General features: G+C 39.9%; 1 protein-coding gene across 1 annotated transcript; it reads right to left on the bottom strand.

The window, feature by feature from the left end:
- Positions 1-1,546: 1,546 nt before the first annotated feature.
- Positions 1,547-25,804, bottom strand: aff4 (AF4/FMR2 family, member 4). The gene is made up of 21 exons (XM_053331668.1): positions 25,553-25,804; positions 20,981-21,110; positions 16,671-17,462; positions 16,255-16,293; positions 15,988-16,074; positions 15,535-15,562; positions 15,357-15,420; positions 15,021-15,113; positions 13,990-14,134; positions 13,070-13,826; positions 12,765-12,916; positions 12,003-12,088; positions 11,432-11,666; positions 10,886-10,983; positions 10,410-10,473; positions 9,750-9,886; positions 9,534-9,605; positions 9,336-9,429; positions 9,000-9,043; positions 8,424-8,641; positions 1,547-5,621 (listed from the first exon to the last, which is right to left on the bottom strand). Exons 1-21 carry the CDS (start codon positions 25,567-25,569, stop codon positions 5,494-5,496), a joined length of 3,480 nt encoding a protein of 1,159 aa, XP_053187643.1. The 5' UTR covers positions 25,570-25,804; the 3' UTR covers positions 1,547-5,493.

Here is a 25,804-nt window from a genome sequence, read left to right as displayed (position 1 = left end):
GTTCCTTGAATTTACATACAGAAAAAAATCCTCATACAGATAAACAAATAAATAAATGTTCTAAAAATCTAAGATATATACATGTGCAATGTTCCTGGGATATGATTATTATAAGTAAAAACTAACAGGAGATAAAGCTCATTATAAATGTGAAAAGACAAAGTGAGCACAACCCCCCACCCCCACCCCCCCCAGTCTACATAAGAGTTAAATTTCTCAAGCGAGCACAATGTGGATTGAAAAGAGCTAATCATTTCTAAGAGGCTCTGCAATGCAAAGCTATATAAACTACTTTGAATACCTTTGTTTTTTCATGCACAGAAAAGATTAACTCTCCATTTCTTTTAGAAATAGGCAAACAACTGTTTTTTACCCGATTATCATTATTTGTTTCTCTGTAATTCAGTTCCAGTATTATATTTAGGTAATATAACACATAGGCTACAACCTACAGAATAAAGTAAAATGGAGAAAAGCTTTTAAGATACAGAGAAGAAAAAAGTGTGGATCTAGATTTAGACCTTTCAGTGACCCTGTGGTCCTCGAGTCAAGGAAGGAAGGGAGGAAGAAGGAAGGGAAGAAGGAAGGAAGGGAGGAAGGAAGGAAAGTGCCCTAAACCTATCAATCTGGTCTTATAATCATCATCTTCATTTCTGAATAAAGTGATTAGTGGTTTCTGCAAATTATTGCTTTGAGATGTTCACAACTGGAATCTAAGAAGTCTTTGAAAATATCACAATTCAGATTATGAAACACTTCCTCTGTCAAAGTTATTAAAGTCACTCTCCTCCATGAACTATATTGTCAGTGTCCCATTGTTAGTAATACTACACTGTTCCCACTGCCACCAACAATGACAATGATTATCATGACAATCCAGTGATAACAATTGCAGCGATTGATGGGATGATGACAGCTGTGACAGTAACCACTCATGACCACTTGGTGGCAATTCATTCAATGAGAACAGAAGCACAAACCAGCCTGTTGTCAGCATCAGCTTGTACAAAAAATAATGTAACGACTGTGTGAAAAGGGACGTTGATTGAATTTCAAATACTCCTAGAGGTGGGTCTATAGTCCAGTTAGCAGTACATATTAGTCCCCTGTCCACATACTAACTTGTGGCCACTGTTCTTCTTTGATGATACAGGTTGTGCCACTTGTTGAGCCTTGACCTGTCATATATTATACTGTAGCTTTCCATAATAAAAGTACAAGTGATTTGGCCACGTTTGGTCTGTAGGTATCAATGTGCAAGCCGCAGAAGTTGCTCATGACTTTTAACCAATAAAACACAATTGAGGTCCTTGGCTGCAAGATATTTAGCCATGTTAACAAAGCCATGTGTATTCATTTGGACATCATGAAGAATATCACTTTATTTCCATCTATACTACCAAAACATATTATTGTTCAGTAAATAATAAATAGTCCAGCCTTACTGCTCTTCACTTACTTACCTTTTTGTACGTTCATTTTTTCATTTTAAATATCTTCTTGCACTCCAATCTTGTGTTGCTTAAATAAAACTAGTACAACTCCATTAAACATATTCATATATATTTTATTCTCAATACGACAAAATACAAAGAATATTCAGGACAGACTCTCATTAGTCACAATTAATACTCACTTCACAAGAATGCTTTTAAATTACATAACCTAAGTTTGAAGATCAAACTCAATGAGTACCTTTAATCATATTGCATCCATCATATATAGTATTTCTATCATCAGTTCTCTTAAAACTAATCCAATTTAGACTATTGTACATAGTGTATGCTGCTTGTCTCAATTGTGAGACGACTTTTAGAAAAAAGGTGTTATACAACATACTGTATAAACTGCTACAACTGTTGACGTGTAGAGAAATACCTCTGTTCCAAAAGACATGTTGGACCAATTGTTCAAAAGGGACAAATAGTTAATACTCTTGTGAGGGAGAAACAAGGTGGTTTTACATAAGACTGTACACGCCAACCGCCATGCATCCATCCATCCCATGAGATCAACGATATACATTTCATCAGTACACACTTCCGTATCAAATACAGGGAAGACAAAATATTCGCACTTGGATCAAGAGACATTAAATGATTATGTGGCGACCATGATACTGAGAGACAGTGAAGCAGGAGACAAAGTATACGAGCACGTATAAGAAAAGGACTGAGAGATCAATTTGATATACAGTGTTCAGAGACAGAGATGTCATCTGTAACAGCTTAGAAGAAAACACAAAAGCCCACAGAGGAAAAAAATGTGCATAAAGTATCTCACAAATGTATTTACAGCATTTTTAAATTTCAATAAAAATGTCAACCTGTAGTAGAAATTCACCCTTAAAGAAATGTTATATTTACAATTTATACATTTGTATTTAAATAGAAACATGCAAGTGTTAACATCTTCCTACTGAATGTCAAAAAACTCATCTTACCCTGGATTCTTTCAAGTTAGAATTAATATTAATTACTACTTACAATGAAATCTCATCATGAACATCCCCAATACATTTACATCTTCCTATTTCATAAAATGGTACTCCTTAAAAAGGAAAAATAGAAAAAAAAACATTAAGCAAAGGGGCAGAAAAATAAATAAGTGTGAGTAGCAAACTGTTAAAAATTATTCTAATGCTAAATTTGTACATTTGACTACAAGATAGTGTAGGGAACACAAGGCGCGGACCTGTACTTACAAAGTGTACCAGTGTATGAAGACATTGACTGGGCTGGCAAAACCCACAGAGGAATTCCTATGAGAAAAGTGGCCTCCAGCTTTAAGTACAAAATGGCTCAAGCCATCTGTGTTTGGTTATAAAAACAGATCTATTTACACACACACACACACACACACACACACACACACACGCGCACGCACACACACACATATTTATATATATATATATATTTATATATATTTACTAAACCAGTACACAAAATTGCAAAAGCTAAAGGCATTGGACACTTGAGTTAAACAGGTTTCTTTTTGAGGCAGAAAAAAAGAAGAGGGGGAAAAAATCCCAAGCCTAAAAATTAACTTTTTCCACAGAAACTGATATATTTTTTTGTAAAAATCCTGCATAGATTAAAATAATACCTCCTCTGACTTTCTCAGTTTCAAGTGCAAGAGGAAATAACAGTATCCTACCTACAATAAAGGCCAGGGAGCCGGTGAAGGATTGAAAAAATTAACACAAAAAAGGTCAAACCAGGGCCAAACAGTAATGATAGAGATTTCTTTTGAAAAAAGTGTAAAATGACATGTCAGAAAAAACACAGCACATATGTTTAAGGATTGAATAAAATGCGAGAAAGTGAAACAATATCCACAGGTCTGAAGCATTTTAGTACTTTGATCATTTTCAACCAATGATCAACTAAAACATCAACCAAATAAACCAGTAATAGTTCCATTGAATACCATTTGGCCCGGGATATTTCCAGCATGTAAGAAGTGGGCTGAACAAAAAACTAAACTAAACAACAACAAAGGGGACAGTCCTTCATGTCATTGACCAAAACCCAAATGTCATTCTGAAGCACTAGCATCCATGCATGAGAACCAGTCATTTTAAATAACCAACAGATATGTTCATATGTGTACAGCTGGCATACATTGATGTCTCTACTCTGCCTGCTGAAACATATTAACACAACTAGCTGACACATTTCTTCCCTACTTTCTTGCAACACAAGTAATGATTAAGATTTTAAAATTTAAATAGGACTGATTACATATACAAATACTTTGCATCTCATAAAATAACCCCTGTTCAACCCTGTTTTAAACCTATGTATTTGAAAAGTTATACTTTTGCTTGGCCAGAAGAAAGAAAAACTGCTTTGTATATAAATAAAATCTGTTTTGGCTGTTATACTTATTTGAAATATATAATCATAGATTTAACTCTTAGTTCTATAAATGCAACACTGCTTATCTGCACCACTGATGAGTTTGCTTCTCTAGAAAAAACATTTGTAACATCTTTACTTTCAGAGAAATTTGCTTTAGACCAAATTAGTTTTCGCACAGGCCCAGTTTTTAGAAACTGCAATGTAAATAACTGCATTGTATTCATTGACACGAGCTTCAATACTTAAACACTCCCTGCTATTCCTTAGAAAAATACGCTGAGCAAACAAGGGGATAAACAAAAAAGAATAACACTGTATGTAGTGACTCTTCCTCAAGGAAATTTCTGAATGAACAATGGAGCTACAGTGTAAAAACATTTCAGGACTCATATTGTGCAGCTTCAAAGAAGCAGCAAATCTCTTAGTGAGAACACTGACATGATCAATTTAAATAAGGCTGCAGGTCTAAAACCCCCCGCTAGCAGCCCCTAGAGGCCAAGCTGCTCTTAACATCCAAAAGAGAACAACTTAAACAACTGACCAATATTTTATTTGCTAGCAGGGCAAAAAAAAAAAAAGTTCATGATTCTGGTAAATAAAAAGACAATGTTAAAAAACAATACATGGATCAATATAACTCATTAGGACATTTATAAATATGTGTGTCAGAAGTATTAATCTGCTGTGCACAGTAGCCCTTCCTACAGTCATTAAATCTTGTGGGCACGCTCCAAAATTAATCTTTAGCGCCTAAAACATTGATGAAAAGATAAATCAAGATGGTGTAAGGTAGCTTAATTAGAGGCCACCGAGACTGAGCCAACGTCATCTTTGCTCTAAAATGTCAAATATATTAACAGGACGTGATTTTAAACTGAGTGACTGCAATAAAAACAGAATTGTTGCCAGCTTTCATTAACTGCCAAATGTTTAAAAGTATAAAATGACAACTGTCGCAAAAGCAAATGAAAAAAAAAAAAAAAAAAAGACAGAAAAGGAAAGGTATTTATTCAGATATGACAGGTGATCATTTGTTTTCCTGTAGCTCACACACAAGGCACAAAAATGATAAAGAGAAACCTTCATTTTAAAGCACCTTTGGTGTTCATGGGAGGTACTTTGGTGAAACAAAGTAAAATAAAAAGTTAAAAGCCAAAGTAGCCTATAAACCAAACCCCATTTTTAGTGTATTCATAATAAATAATTCACCCGGCATTCCTTGCCAAATAGATAAAAACATGGCCTTCAAAGATTTTGTAAGAATGCCGATATATGAAGCATGGCAATAAGCTCCATCATTTTCTCCCTCGTGCGGATTCGTTGCTTCTCCCTGTGTGGTGCTGTTGAAGGTGTGAGATGTCCTAAATTGCTCAGTGTTTTTGGCAAGCTGGTGTAGAAAATGGACACAGTGTTGAAGATATGTCTGAGAAGTTCATCACGTGTGTGTGTGTGTGTACATGAAGGACCAGAGGTGGATTGTGTGTGCATACAGTACGTATGGATTTGTGTGTGTCTGTCTATGAGGGCATGCGTGTGTCTTTGAGCACATGTTGCTGAACACGAGAGGCTGAGGTGTGGGTGTGTGTGTGTGTGTGTGTGTTAGAAGCAGCGCGCAGGGAGCGAGTCCTTGCTAGGGAATTAGCTTTGCGTCCAGGCGCAACCAGTGGAGGCCCTGCCGTGTGTAACGCACCAGTTCTGTCATGCTGCTGGTGTTGAAGATCAGAGGACCCATCACCTTGTCCAACTCCAAGAAGAAGTCTGGAAAAAAAAACAAAAAACAAGGACACAGTCACTTACAAAGCCACTGCCTTCAAATCAAGCTCAGCAATAACATCATTTCTTTGTGTGGGAGGTTGACAGAATTACAACTATTTCATTATCAGTTCATCTCTTTTTTTTAAATAATTACTCAATTGTTTAAATCAATAAATATTAGAAAGTAGTGTAAAATCTTCTATTAACAATTCCCCAAAGCCAAAAATGATGTCTTAAAATTGCTGTCCAAATCTTAAATAATTTAACCTTATGGCCATAATAAAACTGAAAAAACAGCATATTTACAAATTCTATCATTTGGATAGCTGACATCTGTTTTCAATTTTCGGTCAATTTCTAACAGATTAATCGGCTGCAATACTTCCTAAAGGCTCAATTTCCAGCCTGTACTCAGGTTTTTAGAAATATTCTCTTTCATAGACAATGGGCCAGATGCAAGAACCACTCGTACGCACAGATTTGTCCTAAAACCACGTATACGGGTAATTTTAGGATTTGCCGCATTCACCAATTTTCTCGTATTTTGGATTTTCTCTTAGGTACGAACAAAAATTACGAGTGATGCAGACCTGTCGTACCTGTCATGGGTCTAATGGCAGTGTGCCAACAATATCATGTCTTTAAGGGGGAACTCAAATTTTCCGGGGGGGGGGTGTAGATAGATCAGCAAGATATGATAATCAATTAATGAACACATAACACCTCCACACAGGTATCAAGACCAAACAACACTGTATGATACAATACAGCCAAGCGCGATATAGCAGCTATACTATGCGGAGTGATGCAGTCTGCTGTATTTTAGTTTATCAGCACGAATACACAGAGAGCTACAGCTGTTTATCTGTTACCCCCATCTCCAACTTCTTCTGCCGGCTTGTCCTGCATTGCCATCCTGGGTGTTAGCAGGTCAGTGCTGATAGCAGACCAGCAGCAAGTGTAACATCAGTGGTTGTAACCAACATAACGAAGACGCCATTGCCTCTGGTCGTCAGAGTCCACTGACTTGGATATTTATTTTTAACATCACTGTATGCTGACTACCACATAACAGAGAAATTAATCATGTTGATTGGCAGGCTGAGCGTATATTATATTGTCAGTATTTTAGAGCCCTGAGTAATGGCTGTGAACTCCAGGGGATGTAGACAATGGGCAAGTGTATACTATGTCCCGTTCATTAAAATTAACTTCTGAATCCATAATCATGATGACATTACTCTGTTTGCAAAAGTATTAGGCTACTAAGTATGAAGTGGTAGGCTATTTAACAATTTAGGTAGATATGTCAGTCATTTAAATTGACAATTGAAACTATGATGCACAATATAAATATTAGTGGCTGAAACTACAAAGCAACTTGTCCACAGTTACTTTACCACAATGCAAACTGACTATTAATTATTTTTATTCATTTAATTGAAATATTGGTGATCGAAGTTATAGTTTAACTCCATGGCTGATGACATCACCTATCGAGATGGTTTTGGCATCTAATTCATGTTAAATCATTTTTGTTTTTATTTCTGTGACGGTGCACGCAACAGCTAAGAAAGCATTCACAGCACGGGTCATTCTTCCTCATTCTTTGTCTTTCATTCCACTACTAATACTAAATAATAATATATGTTTCTGTTGATCTTTTTCTGAGAGCAGGACCTCAGTCATAGAGCTTGTAAAGTTTTTCTTTTTAGTCTTCAGTGTCATTTTCATGAATGGAGCTTCTCTACAACCTGCCAGACATCTGACCATATATGGTATTTTGGGGGCGTCATTCATGCTAATTTACCATTCTCAGGAACACGCGTTCCATTTAGAACAGGTGGGATTCATCATGTTTACGAATGTAATTTACGACTGTTTCCTGGAAATACGAGTGTTTGATGAATCCAATGTGGCACACTTGTAAATTCCACCTCACGAAAAAAGTATGTCAGATTTAAGAAGAAAAATATGAACATATTCTCTTGCATCTGGCCCAATGTGCAGGAGAGTCTCTCTCTCTACTTTGCTGTCTCTCCTCCCTTTCTATTGTCTCAACAGAAGAGGAGGGGAGACAGCAGGACAGAGGGAGGGAGGTGACATGCAACAAAGGATTTATTCTAAAGACGTGCAATTACATGGTTAAAGTCTTGAGCTGCACTGACTGCACTTTAGTTTTTGAACATTTTTGACATTTTACAAGACTTGTCGTCTTCTCACATTCCTGCTGCTCAAGTGATGGGACACGATACAACCAGTGAGCACAGGTTGCACAAGAGGGCTAAAAACCTTGTACTTAAACCATAAAGTCAGAGTATTTTGAATCATTGACCAGGTAGGAGTAATACTACTTGAGTGCTGATTTGTCCCAGAGCATCTGTCAATCAATCTGTTTAAACCCTGCTAGTTACATAATGTATATAGTGTCATTGCATGTGACTCAGACCCCACTGGGAATGCTGTTGCAGAGTTACTACAAACAGCATATCAAGAGAGTGATCCTCTCTGGATTTCTTTTGAACAATGATTTTTCACAATAGGTAGAAAAGTATGTCCCAACTTCTCTTTTAAGTATTGATATGAAAAATCAAAAAGTGTGTTTCTTTTAATGAATTTCTAGGTCACAAATCTGGAGCTGGTTCCAATTCACATCAGTTTCTAAAAACCTGGTCCAGCCTGGACCTGTTTGCTCTATAGTGCACCTTACATCAGTTGTCTTCAAAGGATGCAATAAATAAAAAGGTTTGAGGGACAACCTAACTATCTGTATAAATAACAATTTATACAATAAAAAAAGTATACCTTTCTGCTCCTTGGATAGTTGCTCAGCCTGGTCCCAGACCTCTGTAGCATACAAGAAGTTGGAGGTGACCTGGACGTAGCTGGCAGCCATCTGGTGGATACGCTGAGGTATGGTCACAGACGAGCTGGCGCTGCTACTGTTGCTGACTGACGAGTAGCCACCGGCCGTGCCTGGTGACAGTTTTGGAGACACTGGAGAGGGCATGCCCGCTGCCTTACTGCATGAGGAAACAAGACACAAGCAGTGAGACATGGCAATGAGAAAGCTGGTGCTGATTTAGAAACTGAACGGTAAATGTTAAGATATTTTTAGAAGTTATAATACACTGAGCACACACTGAAAATCATCATTGACAACAGTATTTATATAATTGCTGCCTAGACTCAGTGGCTTCAAACTTTTTTATAAAAACAATAAAAACTGGGGAAGTGAGATAGTCCATAAAGTATCTACAAAGATGTTAAACTTAAAATTGCTACTATCTTGTTAACAATTTCCTGTGAAATTATAAAACTTTAAAATCACTGGGGAAACTTTTTTTTTTAATCTTATCAGCAGATGACACCATGACTTACTTTCCCATTCCAGGAGAGGGAGCCTGGGTGTTACTCAGAGAGTTCTGTCAAACAAAATGAGAGGAAGAACATTATGTACACAGAGGACGCAGGTTACACATTCACAGAAAAATACATGCATGAAGTTTGCAGGAATTAAAGCTACAAAAGACTTGTGGGCCTGAAAAGTTGTCCAGGGGGAAACGTATACAATGTATTGAATGAAGTAATAAATCAATTTACAACTGCTTTGTGTCTGAAATCAGGCATGCTGGTTGCAAACTTTCAGCTCTGAATTTATATTGTCTTCTCTGGGTTCAGGCACATCATCAAGCAGTTTCTTGTAAACAGAAGTACCTTTAAGTGTTCGGTGAGTGTTTTGGAGTATTTTAGTGCACTGTCTTTCCTCAGCTTGAATAACCGCAGGTAGAGGAGGGACTGGCATCGCAGGCTGGAAAGAGAAATGGGTTGGGTTTTTTTTTTTGTTTAAAAGAGTAAATATTGATGACCAGAGATATGTGAACTCTTCCTTTTCAAACAGTCAGCAGTACTTACCAAAGCACAGCTAGCCTCTTGTCTGCTGAAGTAGCATCTGGGGCCATGTAGCTTTTTAACTTCATAGTGTATCTGAACGCACACACAAGAAACCAAAAGTCATTATAGAAACATGTTTTTATGGTCAGTCATATAGTACTTCTGTTTCAATTTCAATTCTGTGACCATGAAAATAGTGTATGTCAGTATGAAAGAGGTAGTTTTGTATGTCCTTACTTGATCAGCTCCACTGTTTCAGCGTACATGGGAAAGGGAGACTTGGCCTCTTGGGCGCTCTTCTCCAGAGCATTACCACATTCAATGAAGGACACAACCGCGTCCAAGTAGTAAACTGCCTTCTCAAAACGGTCCAACTGCACAAACAAAATCATTGTTAGTGGTTCATGCCGAGTTACAGTGTGTAACAGCTGGTTGACGACTAAATGCTGTTCACATGACATTTGTTTCGACATGGTTTTGACCCAGCGCCTTACATAAATGACACCTTCTGTATTTGACTTGGTGCGGATAACACAAACTCTCTTTTCAGTAAATAATAGCAGCAAAAAAACCCCCCAAAACCAAATAATGATTTTGAGCTCAAGTAGCATGCAGCTGAGTCAGGTGTCTTTTAATCTGACACCAGACCTGCAGTTAAATATAGCTATCACCTGCTCAGCTGTGACCAGGTAATAAAAGCATTTGTTTTTCTTTTGTTTTAGACAATATACTCAAAAAAACTGTTAGGAAACCAAAAGAAATGGACATCAGAAACCAGAATATTGTTTTGCGTTAACATCTTTGATTTTAACAATCGTTTCACTGCTTTACATGCATTAAATAGCACTGTTACATCTCAGTTACACATGTAAAAAGGCATTAAGCTCTCAGTCTTACCAGTGCATCTGCATTGTGTTTCAGCTTCTTGGCCTCTTGTAAGTAGTGATCAGCTGAGTGGACCCTGAAGCAAAAGGTCAAACAAATTTGATTACAAGGATGAAGTTTAAAAAAAACAAACAAACCCCAACATAATTTAATAGGAACATTTTTACAGTAAGTGACAGCACAGATAGATAGTTTCTCTCAATGCCCTTAACAACTATTCTTAAATTAAATACACCTCCAAAACAAATGACACACGAATAAGAAGCAAGACTGTGTTGTTACTTTACCACAGCATGAAAACAGAGATTCCCAACAGACAGCCTTTTAAAATGGAAATTTACGTCATCTCTGCTGCATGCAGGCACATCTATTCATGACCTCTCAACCTCCTACGGCTTTATGCATCAAAGGGAACCCTAGATCCCCACAGCAGTTCTTTCTACATATCCCGCTGTGGGGTTATCCACAGTGGAAAGGGCTCCTCTTACCTGTCCTCAAACACCAGCTTGGATCTCTGAGACTTGGAGCCGTCTGTGGAGAGTGGAGGCACGGCCAGCTGGTTATCACAGCCCTTTGAGGATTTCTCCTGCAGAGACAGCAAGTGAGAAGGAATAAAGTTTCGGGAAAAAGGAGCCTGGTGTTTGAAGTGAAGGAGAAAATGGAGAACAGGGAGATGTTTTGTTTTCTATGGAAACTTGGACATAAGCTACTGAAATCTATAATAATTTTGTGATAAGCTAGGCACAGTGTATATGAATGCTGGTTACACATGTTCTCATCTACATATGAGAATGTTGTACACAAACGTAAATAAAGTACACACACACACATCAAGCAATGCTCTCAACCACTCCCCTTCTTTCCATAGCAACTTTTTTTTAAATATGCTTGCCTCGTTATTCAAAGTCCCCCGAGGGAGACACACTAAACAGTTGGCAAACATGACGAAAGATTGCACTGACACTTTCGCAGTAATCACAGTGCTTGCCAGGTATTCACAGACGCAGCATGTTGATAAGGTTACCCACACTCACCTTGCCATCACGTGTGCTGCGTCCCTTGTCCTCTCCTTTTCTGTGTTTGGAGGTGGAGTTGCCCTTGGTACTGTGGCTCCCCTCCTTTCCACTTCCTGTCCCGCTGGACAGAGAGGTGGACGACTGGCTGATTGTCCTCTTCCGACTCGGATGCTCTGCCTTTGGCGTCCGCTGAAGACCTGACATGGAAGGAGAGGGGACTGGCTCTTCTTTCTTCTCCAGAGATCTCTTAGACCTGATGGCAGATAATATGTACATTTTTTAAGGCTAAATTTGTCAGTCCACAAAACAAAATATTAACACTTAAGGATTAAATATAGACTTTGCAGGGAAGGATTATTTCCTAAGAAAATAAGAGATATCATAAGAGCAGATGATAACAGCTGTCTGCAATGTAATAAACATTCTAAGATGAATTGTCAGAAATGGGTAGAAGACATCTGGCAAACTTCATGTTCCCTGCAATAATGAAGCACTGTTGTCACACGAAGTGCGCCAAATGTTCACAACCCTCTGGTGTGCAGAGACTTTACTGTGAATAATAATCAGAAAGAAAAATAAGAATACTCACTCTTTACTGCTGCTTTTATGATGAGATAGAGACTTATCCTCAAGCTTGCATCGCTTGCTCTCTGGCTTGGTGCCTTCTTCATCATTCTAAAGATATACAGAACACAGAATATTAAATGCGAAGACACATTTAAGCTGTACTCAGATTCGGTGTCTGTACATGTCTCTATGGCAACTGACCCAAGGACATGACAAACCCAGCAATTGAGCTTAAATTTGCCAACTAGCACTTCAACTCTTAGGAGGTACAGTACAACCTTCTGCAAGTGCAAAATGTTCTTCTTCTAAAATCACCGTCACATCTAAAGATATGACTCGTATTACTTAGATTTTCAACCTCTTACTCTGGTTGTTTCACAGCAATGAAACATTAATATTATCTTCAAAAAATAAAAATAAAATTACAAAATCATCATCTAATGGCAGAAATTCCAGACCTGGATCACCACCAAAATATAATCAATTGTTCCTTGGCTTAAAGGCAGTTTTTGCTTTAATGGAAATCTCTTTATAAGTTACTGTAGATATCCTGATGGGATAAAAGGTGAACTGAAATGGGGTCACGATTTCCTTGATAGATATACTACTAAGAAAAATCTCAGTGAATGTTTGATAAGTGTGAAAGATCAAACTGAAACATTGCATTACATAAACAAGAAAAACTCAGTGAAAACACTAACCGGCCTTTTTCTCGCTTCAAAAGAAGTGAAACAGGACTTGAATTAAAACACAGTCTGGTATTTTGCCCTATCAGGTCCCATACCTTGTGTTTCCTCTTGGTCTTGCTGGAGCTCTTCTCAGAGTTCTGCTTGCTGAAGTCTTTGCTGTCCCTGTCTAGAGAGTCGTCCCTCTCCACTTTTATCTCCGCAGGCTCCTTGTAGGGCCGCCCTGGGATCCTAGACAGCAAGTTGAGATCTGTAGGAAATGGGGAGGAAAGGGAAGGGTAGGATACGGTTTAGTTTGGTCCAAAGTAAAGAAAAGCTTCAGGAGTATGTAAAGTAAGTGCATAGAATTAGGTGGGAAATTGTATATTAATTGTATAAGACCTTTCTGGCAAAGTGGACTGACCTATTTTCACTAGTAAAACCTGCTGCTGTGGTTGCCTTGCTGGGTAGCGCTCATCAGGATCACTGAGTGGAGACAATAGCTCTTTCTCCTCCATTGGAGAAAACACACACACAGGCGTCCTGATGCTCTCTGTGTACTTGGGTGTTTGAGATGAGGACGGGATGCTGTCATTCCCCTCAGAGTCTGACGACGAAGAGTCTGTATCGACAAATTCACGGGACTTCTGACAAGTCTTGGTGGGCGCCTTGGCCTTACGTTTATCTGCAGTGGTGGTGACGGCAGCTGCGGTGGGCCGTGGGGATGATTTAGGCTCTTTTTTGATGCTTGGTTTACGGGAACCCTTGGTAGCAGCTTTGGGCCGGTGAGGAGGTATCTCTGGAGCCGGCTCACTCTCTACTCTCAGACCTCCCTTTGGTTCCTCCACCACTGGGGGCTTCTCAGACTTTTTAGGCTGTTTCTTACCCACAGGCCTTCGGTTACCCGTGCTGCCCTCACTCTGGGCGGGGGATTTTTGCCGTCCACGGCCACTCTCACCGCCCTTTTGCGCTGCCCGAAGGTCCCTGCTTGGGGCGGGTGCTGATGAGTCTTTTGACCCCCCTCCTTGGCTACCATAGCCGCGTCCTGAGCTGTTTTCTCGGCTGTCTTTCTTGCACTTGGTTGGAACATTATTGTTGTCCACTGGAGAAGCTGGGGAGAACTGCTTGGCCTTCTTGAACCAGTTGTCCAGCTGCCATTTGTTGGCCATTGGCTGTTCAGGCTGAAGGGACGAAGAAGAACAAAAAGAAGTCAGACATTGTCTTAAGTGAGTAAAAATGTATACACCTATGATACCTAGATTAAGCACTACCCCAACCCATAAGCAAGGACACAGTTAGGAATATTTAGAACACTTTATTACAAAGTTACTGTTAAGTCATTACTTCAGGAGAGGCGGGCCGCGGGTGCTCATTGGCTTCGCTGTCCGTCGTGCTGCTTTCGCTCTCGCTGTCGGAGCCTGAACTGCTCTCTGAGCCGCTGTGGCTGCTGGAGTCATCCCTCGATGGCTCAGCTCCTTCACTATTATTGCTGTCACAGAGAAAGGGGAGAGTTAAACCACATTATATTGTGTACAAAAGGTGTATAGTATATTTCAAACTGTGGCAATCTGAGGCAATATGTTTGATCTCAAAACTTCACGTGAGGATTTAATATCATCAATATGCCAATCATTCTTAACCACGATATATATGTCAGCAATTTTTTTTTTATCAGTTATCTACCCAATTTGTAATTTACCTGCTGTGTTTTTCAGAATTGGAAATTTGCCTCACACTGCAGTGCCTGTCACTACTAACACATCACTGTTGGATTTGGGATAGTTTCAAGTGTAAAGGGGGGGGGATGTTGATGCTGTCCCCCCCTAGACTCCTCTGCACAGGTGTCCTGACCAACCAGCTACTACAGCAATTAGGGCGAGTGAGCGAGCATCAAGCTGCACTGACAGGTAGTTTTTTTTTTAAATCAATTGTTAACATATTTTGTCAAATTTCAGGACCATGTGAAGTGTATTTCTGATCAAACAAAAAGTCCACAATTTTTTACATTGTCAGTGCTAAATTAACAAACACATAGCAAAACAATATTATATAAGATAATTAATTATTTGAAATACAATTAGACCAAAAACAATGCAAATAATACTATCTTCAAATGTCAAATTTAAGTCTGTCCGGCTGAGGTGATGATTTTGAGGCCATTTTGTTAGATTGTGCCATACATGAGGCAACAAAATGATGACTGGGGAGAAGAAAATTATGAGGAAAAAGAAGTTACACAACTCTTTGCAAACTAAATTTAAGATAAGGAACTGCCGTAGCCTCAGTATTATTATTCAAGTCATTGCTCTTTGGCAGAGTCTCAACAGAAAAGAAATCCATACAAGTTTGACAAAAGTCCATTTTTTGTGCTCTACCTTGCTGATGTGTTTCTTGAGGTATTCTTGGCAGGGTCCTGTTCTCCATCACTGTCCTCACTGCTGCTTAGCTTGAGGTCATCTTCAAGCATACTGAGATACGGGAATGAATCACAATTAAATCTCAATTATTTGTGTTTTATTACAGCCGTACAACTGCTGCAGTTTAAGACCGCTTCCTGTGTCCACATCATTCCTGCATGTAGAGTAACATCACCTTACTTTACTTTGTTGTTTGAGTACTCAGCTTTATGCTGTATGAATCAATACTAGGAAAACTGCACGTATTTAGTTAGAATAAAAAAGGAAGAAAAGAGGAAAGGATGATGTACTTACGTTGGCTGGTCATCGCAAGCTTTGGACTGGTGGCTGCTGGAGCTCTTGGAAGAACTGCCTCGCTCTGAAAACACAGAAAAACCTCATGATCAATAAGTCTAAACATCAGAGAGATACACATTCCTCATCCATTTGTGAGGATAATTGGGTTCAGGTTTGAATTTGAAATGATACTCACTATGTCCGCTGGGAAAGGTGTGGGAGTCCTGAGGTGAAAACAAACAAACAAAAAATTCAGAATTTTCATGATCCTGTTTTTCCTCTACATCATATACCATAATATTATTTGTCTTAAAACATCTGATGATGATGAGAAAACCGCAAAACAGACTTCTTCCTCCATGGGTTTGTGGCTACTTATATTTACATGCAAGCACAAGCTTCCTTGTGTAACCACCAAAACTTACAGCAAAGTACTTCAACATTTCTAATCGCATTAATAAATAATGTCTCATCACTTCAAGTTCCAGTCAGAAGCAAAACCAAGCTTCTCTGGTTTGATTATGTGTGTTATGAAAGGTCTATTTGCACCAGACAAATGTAATAAACAAATAATGAAACCTTATTAATTCATCAGGACAAATAATCATTTGAATCAAACCGTAAAAACAGGCACCGGTTTTATGCTGACCTTCGTGGGGAATGGAAACTTGGAGGGTTCTGTTTTGCAGGGGGTGTGGATGGCTGTGAGCGGAGGGGGCCATGATTGAGTCATTTCCTGAAAGAAAAACACACACACACACACACACAGGGAAAAATGTGCAAATGAGTTGTAAGATGCCAGTAATGCAAAACGCTCTTTCATTGACTCAAGGCTGAAAGGCTTTTCTCTGAATACTTGTGCTGAACTGGTGACCTGACAGAGGGACTTTTTCGCAGTACACAATTATGTACATACCTTCAGAATCTCGTCGACACAGTTAGCGTCACCAGATCCCTAAAGACAGAAGTATCACACTTAGCACGTGTTCACAAACAACACCATGTCAGATCAGCAGGTGGGCAGCGGCTTCCATTTTAAAGTACAATCAGTCTATGGGCCTTTTATGAGACCTACAAGTTCAGTCAGACCATGTGTAAACATGCCGTAGGTAATTCAGTGATTACATCATTATGAATATATGCTCCAAACATAAACAGTGCTCTGCCATAGTAAATCTATAAATTCTACATGCAAGCTTCAGTACTGTAGATTTATATGCTACATAAACACACAGTAATTAATGTGTGCAGTGTACATAAGCTGGAGGGTTCAGAATAAATTAAAAATACAAAGAAACTGCACCAGCAGAAAGCCTGTAGCTTCAGCCTTACCTCTACAGGCTGTGAGGGGATCTTGAGTTTGGAAAGCGAGGCCTTGCCATTGGACTTCATCTCTCCCATGGTGCTGCTGTGCGACTGTCCACTGTAGCTTTCTGCTTGTGAGCTCTTGGGTTCTGCCGTTTCCTGGCCGTCCATAGGCCGCACATAGGCTGTGGGCTTTTGCTGCATGGAGCCGGGCTTGGACATGAGAGATGGGGGAAAGGCCTGACTCGAGTGCTGTCCAGTGGGGAAAGAAGTGTGAACCCGTGAGGGCGAGTCCCAGTTGGCCTCTCTGTCTCGCGGGGACTTGGAACGGTAACGCTCCTTGCTGTGATGCTGCTCAGCAGACAAGGAGCTCCGTGAGTGGCTGTTGCTGCTGGAGGAACTCAGCGAGCCCTTCGCAGGACTCGACGTGTGAGACTTGGAGTGCTCTGACCCTCCGCTGTGTTTACTTGACTTCTTTTCCCGCACTTCTCCGTGTCTTTGGCTACTACTGCTGCTGCCGCTACTCCCTCCGTTGCCCCTCTGGCTACCGTGCCCACCTTGGAGTCCTGAGCGTTTCTGGGACTGAGATGAAGATCCACCTGCTGCGGGGCCAACAGGAGTCCACTTGCTGCTCTGGCTGCTGCCACCGCTACGCTGGTCCCCACCAAACAAAGGCGGGCCTGATTTCTCCTCTGAGGAAGATGAGCTGTTAGAAGGTTTACCAAGCTTTGGAAGTGTGTCACCAATCGGCTCTTTCATCTCGTCGTAATTGCCCAGCATGCTCTGAATACGGCTGGACAGTTTATCTTCCTTGCTGGACTGCAAGAGAGAAGCAGAGAATGTGGGAGGAAGAGGTGGGGCAGAGGATAGTGTAAGGACGAAGAAAAAAACAAGACAGACGGAGAAAGAAGAGACAGAAATGAGAAAGGGAGAGGGGGGAGAGAAAACAGTCATTAAGGACATGAGTTCAACATCGGGGTTAATTAGCTTCCATCAAAAACATGGAAAATGTATCACTCCTACTTACAATGAGTGAAATATGCTAAATTAATATAATAGAAACAAATTACATCCTAATCCCTCGTGTCCCCAGTTTTACATTTGAAATAGTCGAGAGAGGCCTAATCAGCCAATCACAGTTGGCTTGTTCAATGCTGGGCCCAGATCAGTCCACACCCATCTGTGAACGCAGATAAGGATCTACTCGTAGTTCAAACACTGAGGTTAATCAATCACTTCGAGGCCACGAGTTCCAGTCGACCTGCTTACAACCGGCCCGTGACAGACGTCTGTGCAGAATATCCAGTTACACACAGCGGGTGAGGAAACACAAACCGTTATCTGTAGCAGGAAACTAGCTTGGTCACAACATGCCCTCCACTACCGCCTACTCACATGGCCCGGCTCGCATGTGTGTGTGGTTGACAGTGTAGTATCACTAGTCTTTCTTCTTAAGGGGTTGATTTGGTTTCACTTTGTAGTACAAACATAAAGGATGTGCCTTATTTTGACTCTATGAGACTTCAAGCGGAAGAGAAATAACTTCCTTTTTTTTAATAAAGCCTGACTAGTATTACAAAAGGAGAATATTACACACATATTGATGTATGCTGGCAGGTAATGTAATGAACAAACAGGGCTCTAAGTACACACAAGTGCAAAAAAAAGTAAATTTGGATCATTAAAACGTGTCTTTCAAACTTTTTGTTTATACAGTCTTTGCAACACACTGTTGTGTCTGTTACCCCAAGAAAGTTGTACTCTGCTGTCATAATATATGTTTAAAAAAGCATGAGAATCAGAATTCTTGTTTTTGACAGTGTTGTGCCTGAACGCGTTCAATGAACGATCGTTCATGAACTCGTTCATATTTTGGGCGAACGTGAACTGAACGTACTCTATTTCTGCCTGATGAACATTATTGTGAACGCGTTCATTCTGGCGTTGGTGAACGGCACTCTCTCACAGTTTAACTTTGTTTAAGAGAGTTCCAGATTTCCATAGAGCCTTCCTGGAGAAAACCCGGCTAAAACACACCGTAAACAGGCCTTAATATGTAGCAGAAAAAACACCCAATCTGGCAACACCAGCCACCACAGAGTCTCACCGCTGCATGCGTCATCAAAATGCAAAGCATGGAGGCAAAGACTAATGAAGGGTCACTACCTCAGACCATTAATACAGCATCTTCGTATGATTACTTAAACAACTTGAAATCTGACGCATAGTTTCAGTGTTAAAACTGATCAAATAATTGCTGTCTGTGGTTCTATATGGGCTGTGGCTATCATTTTGAAAAATAATAACTCGCAGCAACAAATTGAAAAAAAAGAACTATGAACTAGTTCATGTAGAAAGTGAACTTTTCCAACACTGGTTTTTGGGAACTTTTAGATTCTCAGGGACATCACCTTCATGCTGACCGGAGATACCTCATTCAAGTTTTGGTCCCTGGTCATGAGACAGCATTTTCCTGCTGGCCAGGAGTTATCCTTTTCAACAATTTAAAACTTATAATCCCACAACAGCAGACGACAAAGGACAACGCACCGATTTCCACTTCCTTCACATGAACTAAATGCCGTCTTGTTGTATACGAAAATTACAAACTAAGTCAACCGTTTTAATCTGTTGCCTGTCTAATTTACTTAATCTCTGCGGTTGTTAAGAGGCAGTGGAAATACAAACATGAATGCGCCTAATGGATTTTTGATTTCCTGAGTTATTTCCTTTGCTTTGTTTCTGGGAGTGCTTCTTGGTAAAATATAATTGAAAAGGCCGATTTGATATTATCACATTAGAGTACTTGATTTAAAAAAAAAAAAATGCATTCATGTACATTTTGTATGCACAACATCAAGTAAGTGTATATATATTTATTTTGTTGGGCACTAATTTTCACCAGATCTTTTTGTGTTCTTCATTGTGTGCAGCTGAGTTACAAGTCCATGAACCCTGCACCATAAAAACGTTACTGCTTTGCTGGTCTACATATGGGAGGCCACAGCTGCAGCTGTGTGCACACATGGCCTTTAATGCAGAACACAGTAAACTTCCACTTAGTGAAGCATGACAGAGAGGAGAGAAAAAAGTCAAACTGCAGCTTACATAAGACCCAGACATGCAGGAGACAAAAGATACAAAGTGTAGAAAAAGCCAATGACTCAAACAGTTGGTTTTTCTCCACATTTCTTTTGTGCTAAGTCACCACCTTTTCCACAAAAGAAGTAGAACTGATCTTCAGATAGGAGAACCAACTTACAAAATACTTGATTATTTGCTACGAGGGTCTTTTTTTCCTTTGCAAAGGCCAAGGACTTTCCTTTCTTCAAAGTAAGCTTTTTATTGTGGGCCAAAACACACAGGCCAGCACTCATCACTCACCTCTGTTTCCCTCTCTATTCCCAACCTGTCAGGACACATTCCTCACTGCTGTTTTGATGGCTAGCTCAAGCTAAGGGAGAGCAGCCACTTACCTCTGCTTAAAGCTGGTTAGTGGCAAAGATTAGACCAGTAGAGAGAACTCAAATCCTCTTTACAATTGTTCTGGCCAGACGGGAGCTGTCCGGCCTATAACTACACTGCGTGTGTGTGTGTGTGTCACAGCATGAGGAAGACACAGGAGGAAGGGGGAAGCTGGCGTGTTCTTCTGTTTACTTTCTACAGCTGGACTACAAAGCATCTAACTAGAGGCTGGTGCTGTCTAGTTTGTGCAGAGCAGGTCAATAGCTCACTCTCTGACAGATTTAATTGAAGGCACAAATGGTCGAAATAGCATCTGATAACGTTTTTTAATACCTATGATTAGCGTAACCAAATGCTGTGCTGCATACATATCAGTCAATTACATCGCCTGGACTGTCATTGTCAGTAAAACCTGTTCAGACTTGTAACATGAAAACAGCTCCTGCATGAGTATTAAAACACATCTTGAGTTAACCCCTTTTTAAGCCTTCATCACACAAACTATAAACAAAACCAAGACAGGAATATCTTGACTTTTAGGGGAGAAAACTTTGAAAAACTAATCAACTAACAACCACTTTTGTTTTTCAGACTGATGTATGAATGAAGACAAATGAACATTACAGGAAGCGTACACACAGGTGTGAGGAATGACAACAGGAAAGGGTTCAAAATTTTGCCACAGAAGCCTAAATCTAAACATTCCTCTTAGCAGTTTAACAAAGCAGAGACGTGACGTTTTTAAATATGTGATAAGAAAAGCATTTATCCAGGTAGCACGCGCAGTTCTCACTTCCTGTCACTGTTACGGACTCTTCTGAACTGACTAATGAATTACATGTCAAAAGTGAACGCGAGGTAAACCAACTTACCACTTTGTAAGGTTCAGGAAAGAGAGGGGAATTTGCTGGAAAGGCCTCGCCTCCTCCCTGCTGGATTTCTTGATTTCTCCTTTCTCTTTCTTTCATTCGGAGCACATTCCGGTCCTCACGGTTCATGTTGCTAATAACACAAACAGAACAACAAGCCAACATCAAAAACAAGCAGGGGAGCAACAATTAAGAGACGTCTCATCTCACCGCTTCACAATGATGGCATTAAAAAGAACCAGCATTATGAAAGTGAGTCGTTCATAAAAAGGAAACACCTGACGAATCCAGAAGTTACGCAACACTCTCGGTCAAAAGTTGATTTTTCCTGCTATGATTTCTTAATTCTTAAATAAACGCTGAGCACAAGTCCAACTTTTCAGAACAGCTCATACAGTCAGACTACCATTATCACCCTCTATTATGAGTCACAGTTTTTTTTTGGTAAACCATCAGCATCATTAGTGAAAAACCCCACACATCATGAGTGGCGGGGATCACAAAGATAACCTGTGGAGAAAGTAGTCCCTAATAGGCTTAGGCGGATCTAGACACTGGGCCGTAGCCTACTTCTGCTGCAAACAATCTCCCGGTGCAGCTGGTCTCAGTAAATTTGTACCCCAGCGGAAACTGCTAGTGGCCATTTTCTATGTTGTCATACATTCAAATACAAAAGTTGATGTTGCTCATTTAACACCACGTGCTTCTTAGACATAGCATAAACCTATCAAACTAGCCTGTAGCCACTACAAATATATGTGTAAGACTGCAGGATAAACTGGTAGCTAAACAAACCTCTCTGCCCATATTGACATTCTGAGCATAATGTGTGTAGTCCAAACATGAAAAGGAGTTATTTCAGGGCAGAGTCCTTGTAAGCTAGAGAATGCATGGATTTTCATCAGAGGAGCAGACGCCATCAAATGTATGAACATGTAATGAAAAAGCTTAACGTAAAGAATTTTGCCACTTGGATTATTAAAAACATGAGTATTCATACAGAACGTGTGTGTGTGTGTGTACATTAGGAACAGACAGCCCGACAGAGAAACAAAAAAATGACTCATCTCATATGTGCACCTTGTTAAACAGAACGCAGCTACAGAAACAAGAAAGAAGCAAATTATCTGCCAGGCGTGTCGCCTCTCGGTTTTACTCGACAGCTTCAGGCTCTGCCAGTAACAACAAAGATTTTAAGTCTGTTGACAGAGTACAATTAGGCAGCACCCACCCAGCCTCCTCCTAGATTATTAACACAATACACAAGGGTATTTTCAATTGTCAATAATTAAAAGTGGAAAGATGAAAAGAAGCAGATGGACTTAACTGTTTTCAGAAATGTAAAAAAAAACAACATTACATAAGACTTATGAAAGGTAGACAAACTCAACTACATATTCAAAGTTTACTGGAAGGATTCACTCTTACATGAAAACTGATCAGGTCTAGTGAAGACATGGGAAACTGAGATATAGTCACATTGAACGGTGTAGACTAAACACAGCCACTTTTAAAACAACTTATCAGTAAGTTTACATCATTTTCCAACCCACCTCTTCACCAAGCCTCTGGCTGTTTTACATCATCAACGCCACCCAGCTATGACTCATTAGGCTACTTGATTTACAATCTATACCTAGGCTACATTAAAACTGAGCTCAGGATGCAACCAAGGTCATAAACAATGCAGGGTGTTTGAGAAATACCATTAACACCGGTTTTATCAGCAGAGGTGTAAATCAAACATTGTTTAGACTATCCATCATCCATCATCCAGACATCCAACACCCCCACCCCCCCTGCTGTTACTCTCTCTGGAGTTGATTTGACTAACAGCACCACTAAGAAATAAGCTTAGGTTATTTACTGTGAAAAAAACTTAACTTTCACATAGTAAAGAATGACAAATAACAAGCTGGCTGCGACCAGACTGACCACAGATAACTGTGTACTGACAACGACTGCAGCTAAACTGTGTGAAAGCCACATTCTAGTGAATTCTGCTGGATGTTAGTTATTTTGCCAACCGTGCCACCAAGCTGACAAATACCAACTACCCTTTCAAAGTCTTTGATTCTATAAATGTTGTCTGTGGTCTAAGACTGTCATGCACTGCAAGTAGAGCTCTCTACATTTCAAAATGGTTAGACAAGTAATGAAACTAAGCCATTAAGTGCCCAGAGGGCTTAAAGTATGCTACATGTAAATGTAAATGAGCCTGTCGGTGTCACTTTTGGAGTGGGGCTGAATGTATGAATGGGCCACTAAGAGCACAGTGCTTAACAATCAAAAGCCCCAGGCACTGAATCTTTTGTAAACACTGCTCATGTCCATTCTGCCCACCTAATTGACCCACTCTGTTGGTTTTTATTAGTTGAACAGGGGGTTACACCCTGTAATATTGTTGTGCAGCACTTAAGACAATCATCAAGCAGAGAAGCTACATTTTCTGTCATTGGTTTCAACATTACCGTAGCATCAGTAGTCTCGTTTCCATTCATGTATTTTGGTGCACATTTGAAAAGGATCACATTCAAAAAAAAAAAAAAAAAAAAAGGTTTTATGCCCACTTGAGCTCATTTAGTCACTTTTAAAAAAAATAATAATTCATGCTCCAAATGGGAGAAAGACATTGTAGGAAAAGTTCTAATGCAGCGAACATTTAACTCACATAACCTATCAGCTGTCTCCGCTGTTGACGTCTTCCCAGCCAAAACCAGCTGACATAAACAACAATTGCAAACCTGGCCATTTGAGAGAAATTCCTTAAGACCTCTCGCCATTTTTGTCTTGGCGGCAAGTTTTCTTTCGGGATCACAGACTTTATTTCTTCTACTGTGTTTTGTAACGGAACGTAGTCTACTTCAGACAAAACTACACTTAGCTCCAAACCAGTTCACAGAAACGCACCTTACTCTCGCCCCTTTTTGCAACATCGCACAGGTTTACTTAAAATTCGCTCAACATTAGCTGTATCACGGCAAATGGTAGTGTTGAGATCCCCGCCAGCGAGGAGTCATGAAACTCTAAAGTCTAGTGTATAGAAGAGAAAAGTGCGATTGTGCTTTTCAGTAAATAAGGAAGTGCATGCCAGTATCTGATCAAAACATGTGTCGTGGTGTCATGGTGTGACTACAGTGAATATAGAGAAGACCAGCCTCAGTACTCAAACTCATTTGGAGAAGCCAGTCAAAACCCAGCTTAATAACATATTTCTATCAATTATAACACGTTTCTGTAAACATTTCCACTCATGGAGCTTGACCCTATCAATTATAATGAGTAAAGCCACAAAATTCATATATTAAACTCAATGAGAGAAATCATATGACTGAGTACAAGTAAATATGAATAGTAGTGGAGAATGCCAAATTTTGAGAAGTGGATTGTGGGAATAGTGTGCAGTGAACTGATCTAAACATGAAGAACCGGTCAAGAGACACGCTTTCTATTTCAACTTATTGATTTTTAAACTGCTTGTTTTCCACATTGTCAACATATTTGTGCATTATTTGCAAGTGTGAATAAAAAAGCATGTCTTTGCATGACAACAGACAGCAGAGGAAACAGAAAACTTTAATCACTGCTCAGAAGTCCTTTTCATGGAATAAGACTGTCTAACGTAACACAGGCTCTACTGCAGTATGGTTGAAGGGATGTCCCCCGTCACAGTCATAATGTCCCACAATCATCGGATGCCAGATAGTATCTAAAACTTACTTTCACATTTAATCTTTGAAGTATCTGGAGTAGACCAGTCAAGCGAGGCTCAATCAAGCAGACAGTTCCATCCTTTTTCTGAGGAAAGTAACTGAGATTGTGGTCTGCAGAAATAAGACATGACTCAATAACCACAAACTCAGCACTGTGTACTTGTAGCCTTCAGGAAAGCCATGCACTAGTGTCTTGTTCCTACATCAGACCAGTTTGGAAAATACTCACGACAAGCAACCTTTAATTTCTATTTTATCCGTTTGATTGCATGTTGGAGGCATAGATCCTGAGAGAGCCTCTGTTTGAGTGTCTGGCTGAGCCTACGTGCAAGGCCTGAACTCCACAGAGCTGATCAGTTGCCAATATAGTAATGTTGCTAAGTTAGACTGATTCAATAAAGAAAAAAAAAACTTACCTAAGCAAATTCCTTCTTCTACAACATGAGTTTAAATGGTATTTATATATCAAAGTGTAATGGCCAGCTGGGGTTATTGTAATCAGTCAACAGTGTGCTGGACTGAAAAGGTCAAAGTCTGCAGAGTTGAAAAGGCAGATCACTCTGTACCTAAATTAATCAGCTCATCTGTCCCTTTCTAACTCACAACATGAACACAACACCACAACATAACAGCCAGGCCGCGTCTTCAACAAAAGTGAAAAAAGGGAAGAACTGATGGTTATCTGAACACCATCAAAACAAGATTGGGCTTCTGTGACAGGCATTACGTAAGGCCGTCCAAAAAATATTTCAGTGTGACTTGTACAACAAAGTGAAAAAAAAAACAAAAAAAGAGAGTGCTTTATTCTTCCCAGGAACCGAGAGAAATAACTGAAGCAGCCAACTAGTTGTGGATTTCTTACCCTGACTGAGAGGCCATGGCCCCAACCAGTGAGACATTGGAAGAAGGAGGGAGGAGTGTTCAGAGGATCTCTCAGGGATTCAGAAGTATTCTCCTCATGGCTTGTCAGCCTATTTGTACGCCAGCCTCCTTCACTGAAGACGACCTGGCCTTTTTGTCTGTATCTGTGGCCGTCCAGCTGGAACAGTGTTAACTACACTTTTCTTTACTCGATTCGAAGGTACAGTGTATTTCCTTGGAGTGGAGACAAATC

Source organism: Scomber japonicus, chromosome 13 (assembly GCF_027409825.1).
Source record: "Scomber japonicus isolate fScoJap1 chromosome 13, fScoJap1.pri, whole genome shotgun sequence".
NCBI classification, from domain to species: Eukaryota; Metazoa; Chordata; class Actinopteri; order Scombriformes; family Scombridae; genus Scomber; species Scomber japonicus.
The sequence above is the reverse complement of the archived record's forward strand: the minus strand, read 5'-3'. Positions and strand labels throughout refer to the sequence as shown.

Coding starts and splice junctions, on each gene's coding strand:
- aff4 (XM_053331668.1), bottom strand. Junction 15,563..15,987: donor AGTTTCCATTCCCCACGAAG/GTCAGCATAAAA, acceptor TTTTCACCTCAG/GACTCCCACACCTTTCCCAG. Junction 9,044..9,335: donor CACTCACCGAACACTTAAAG/GTACTTCTGTTT, acceptor TTTGTTTGACAG/AACTCTCTGAGTAACACCCA.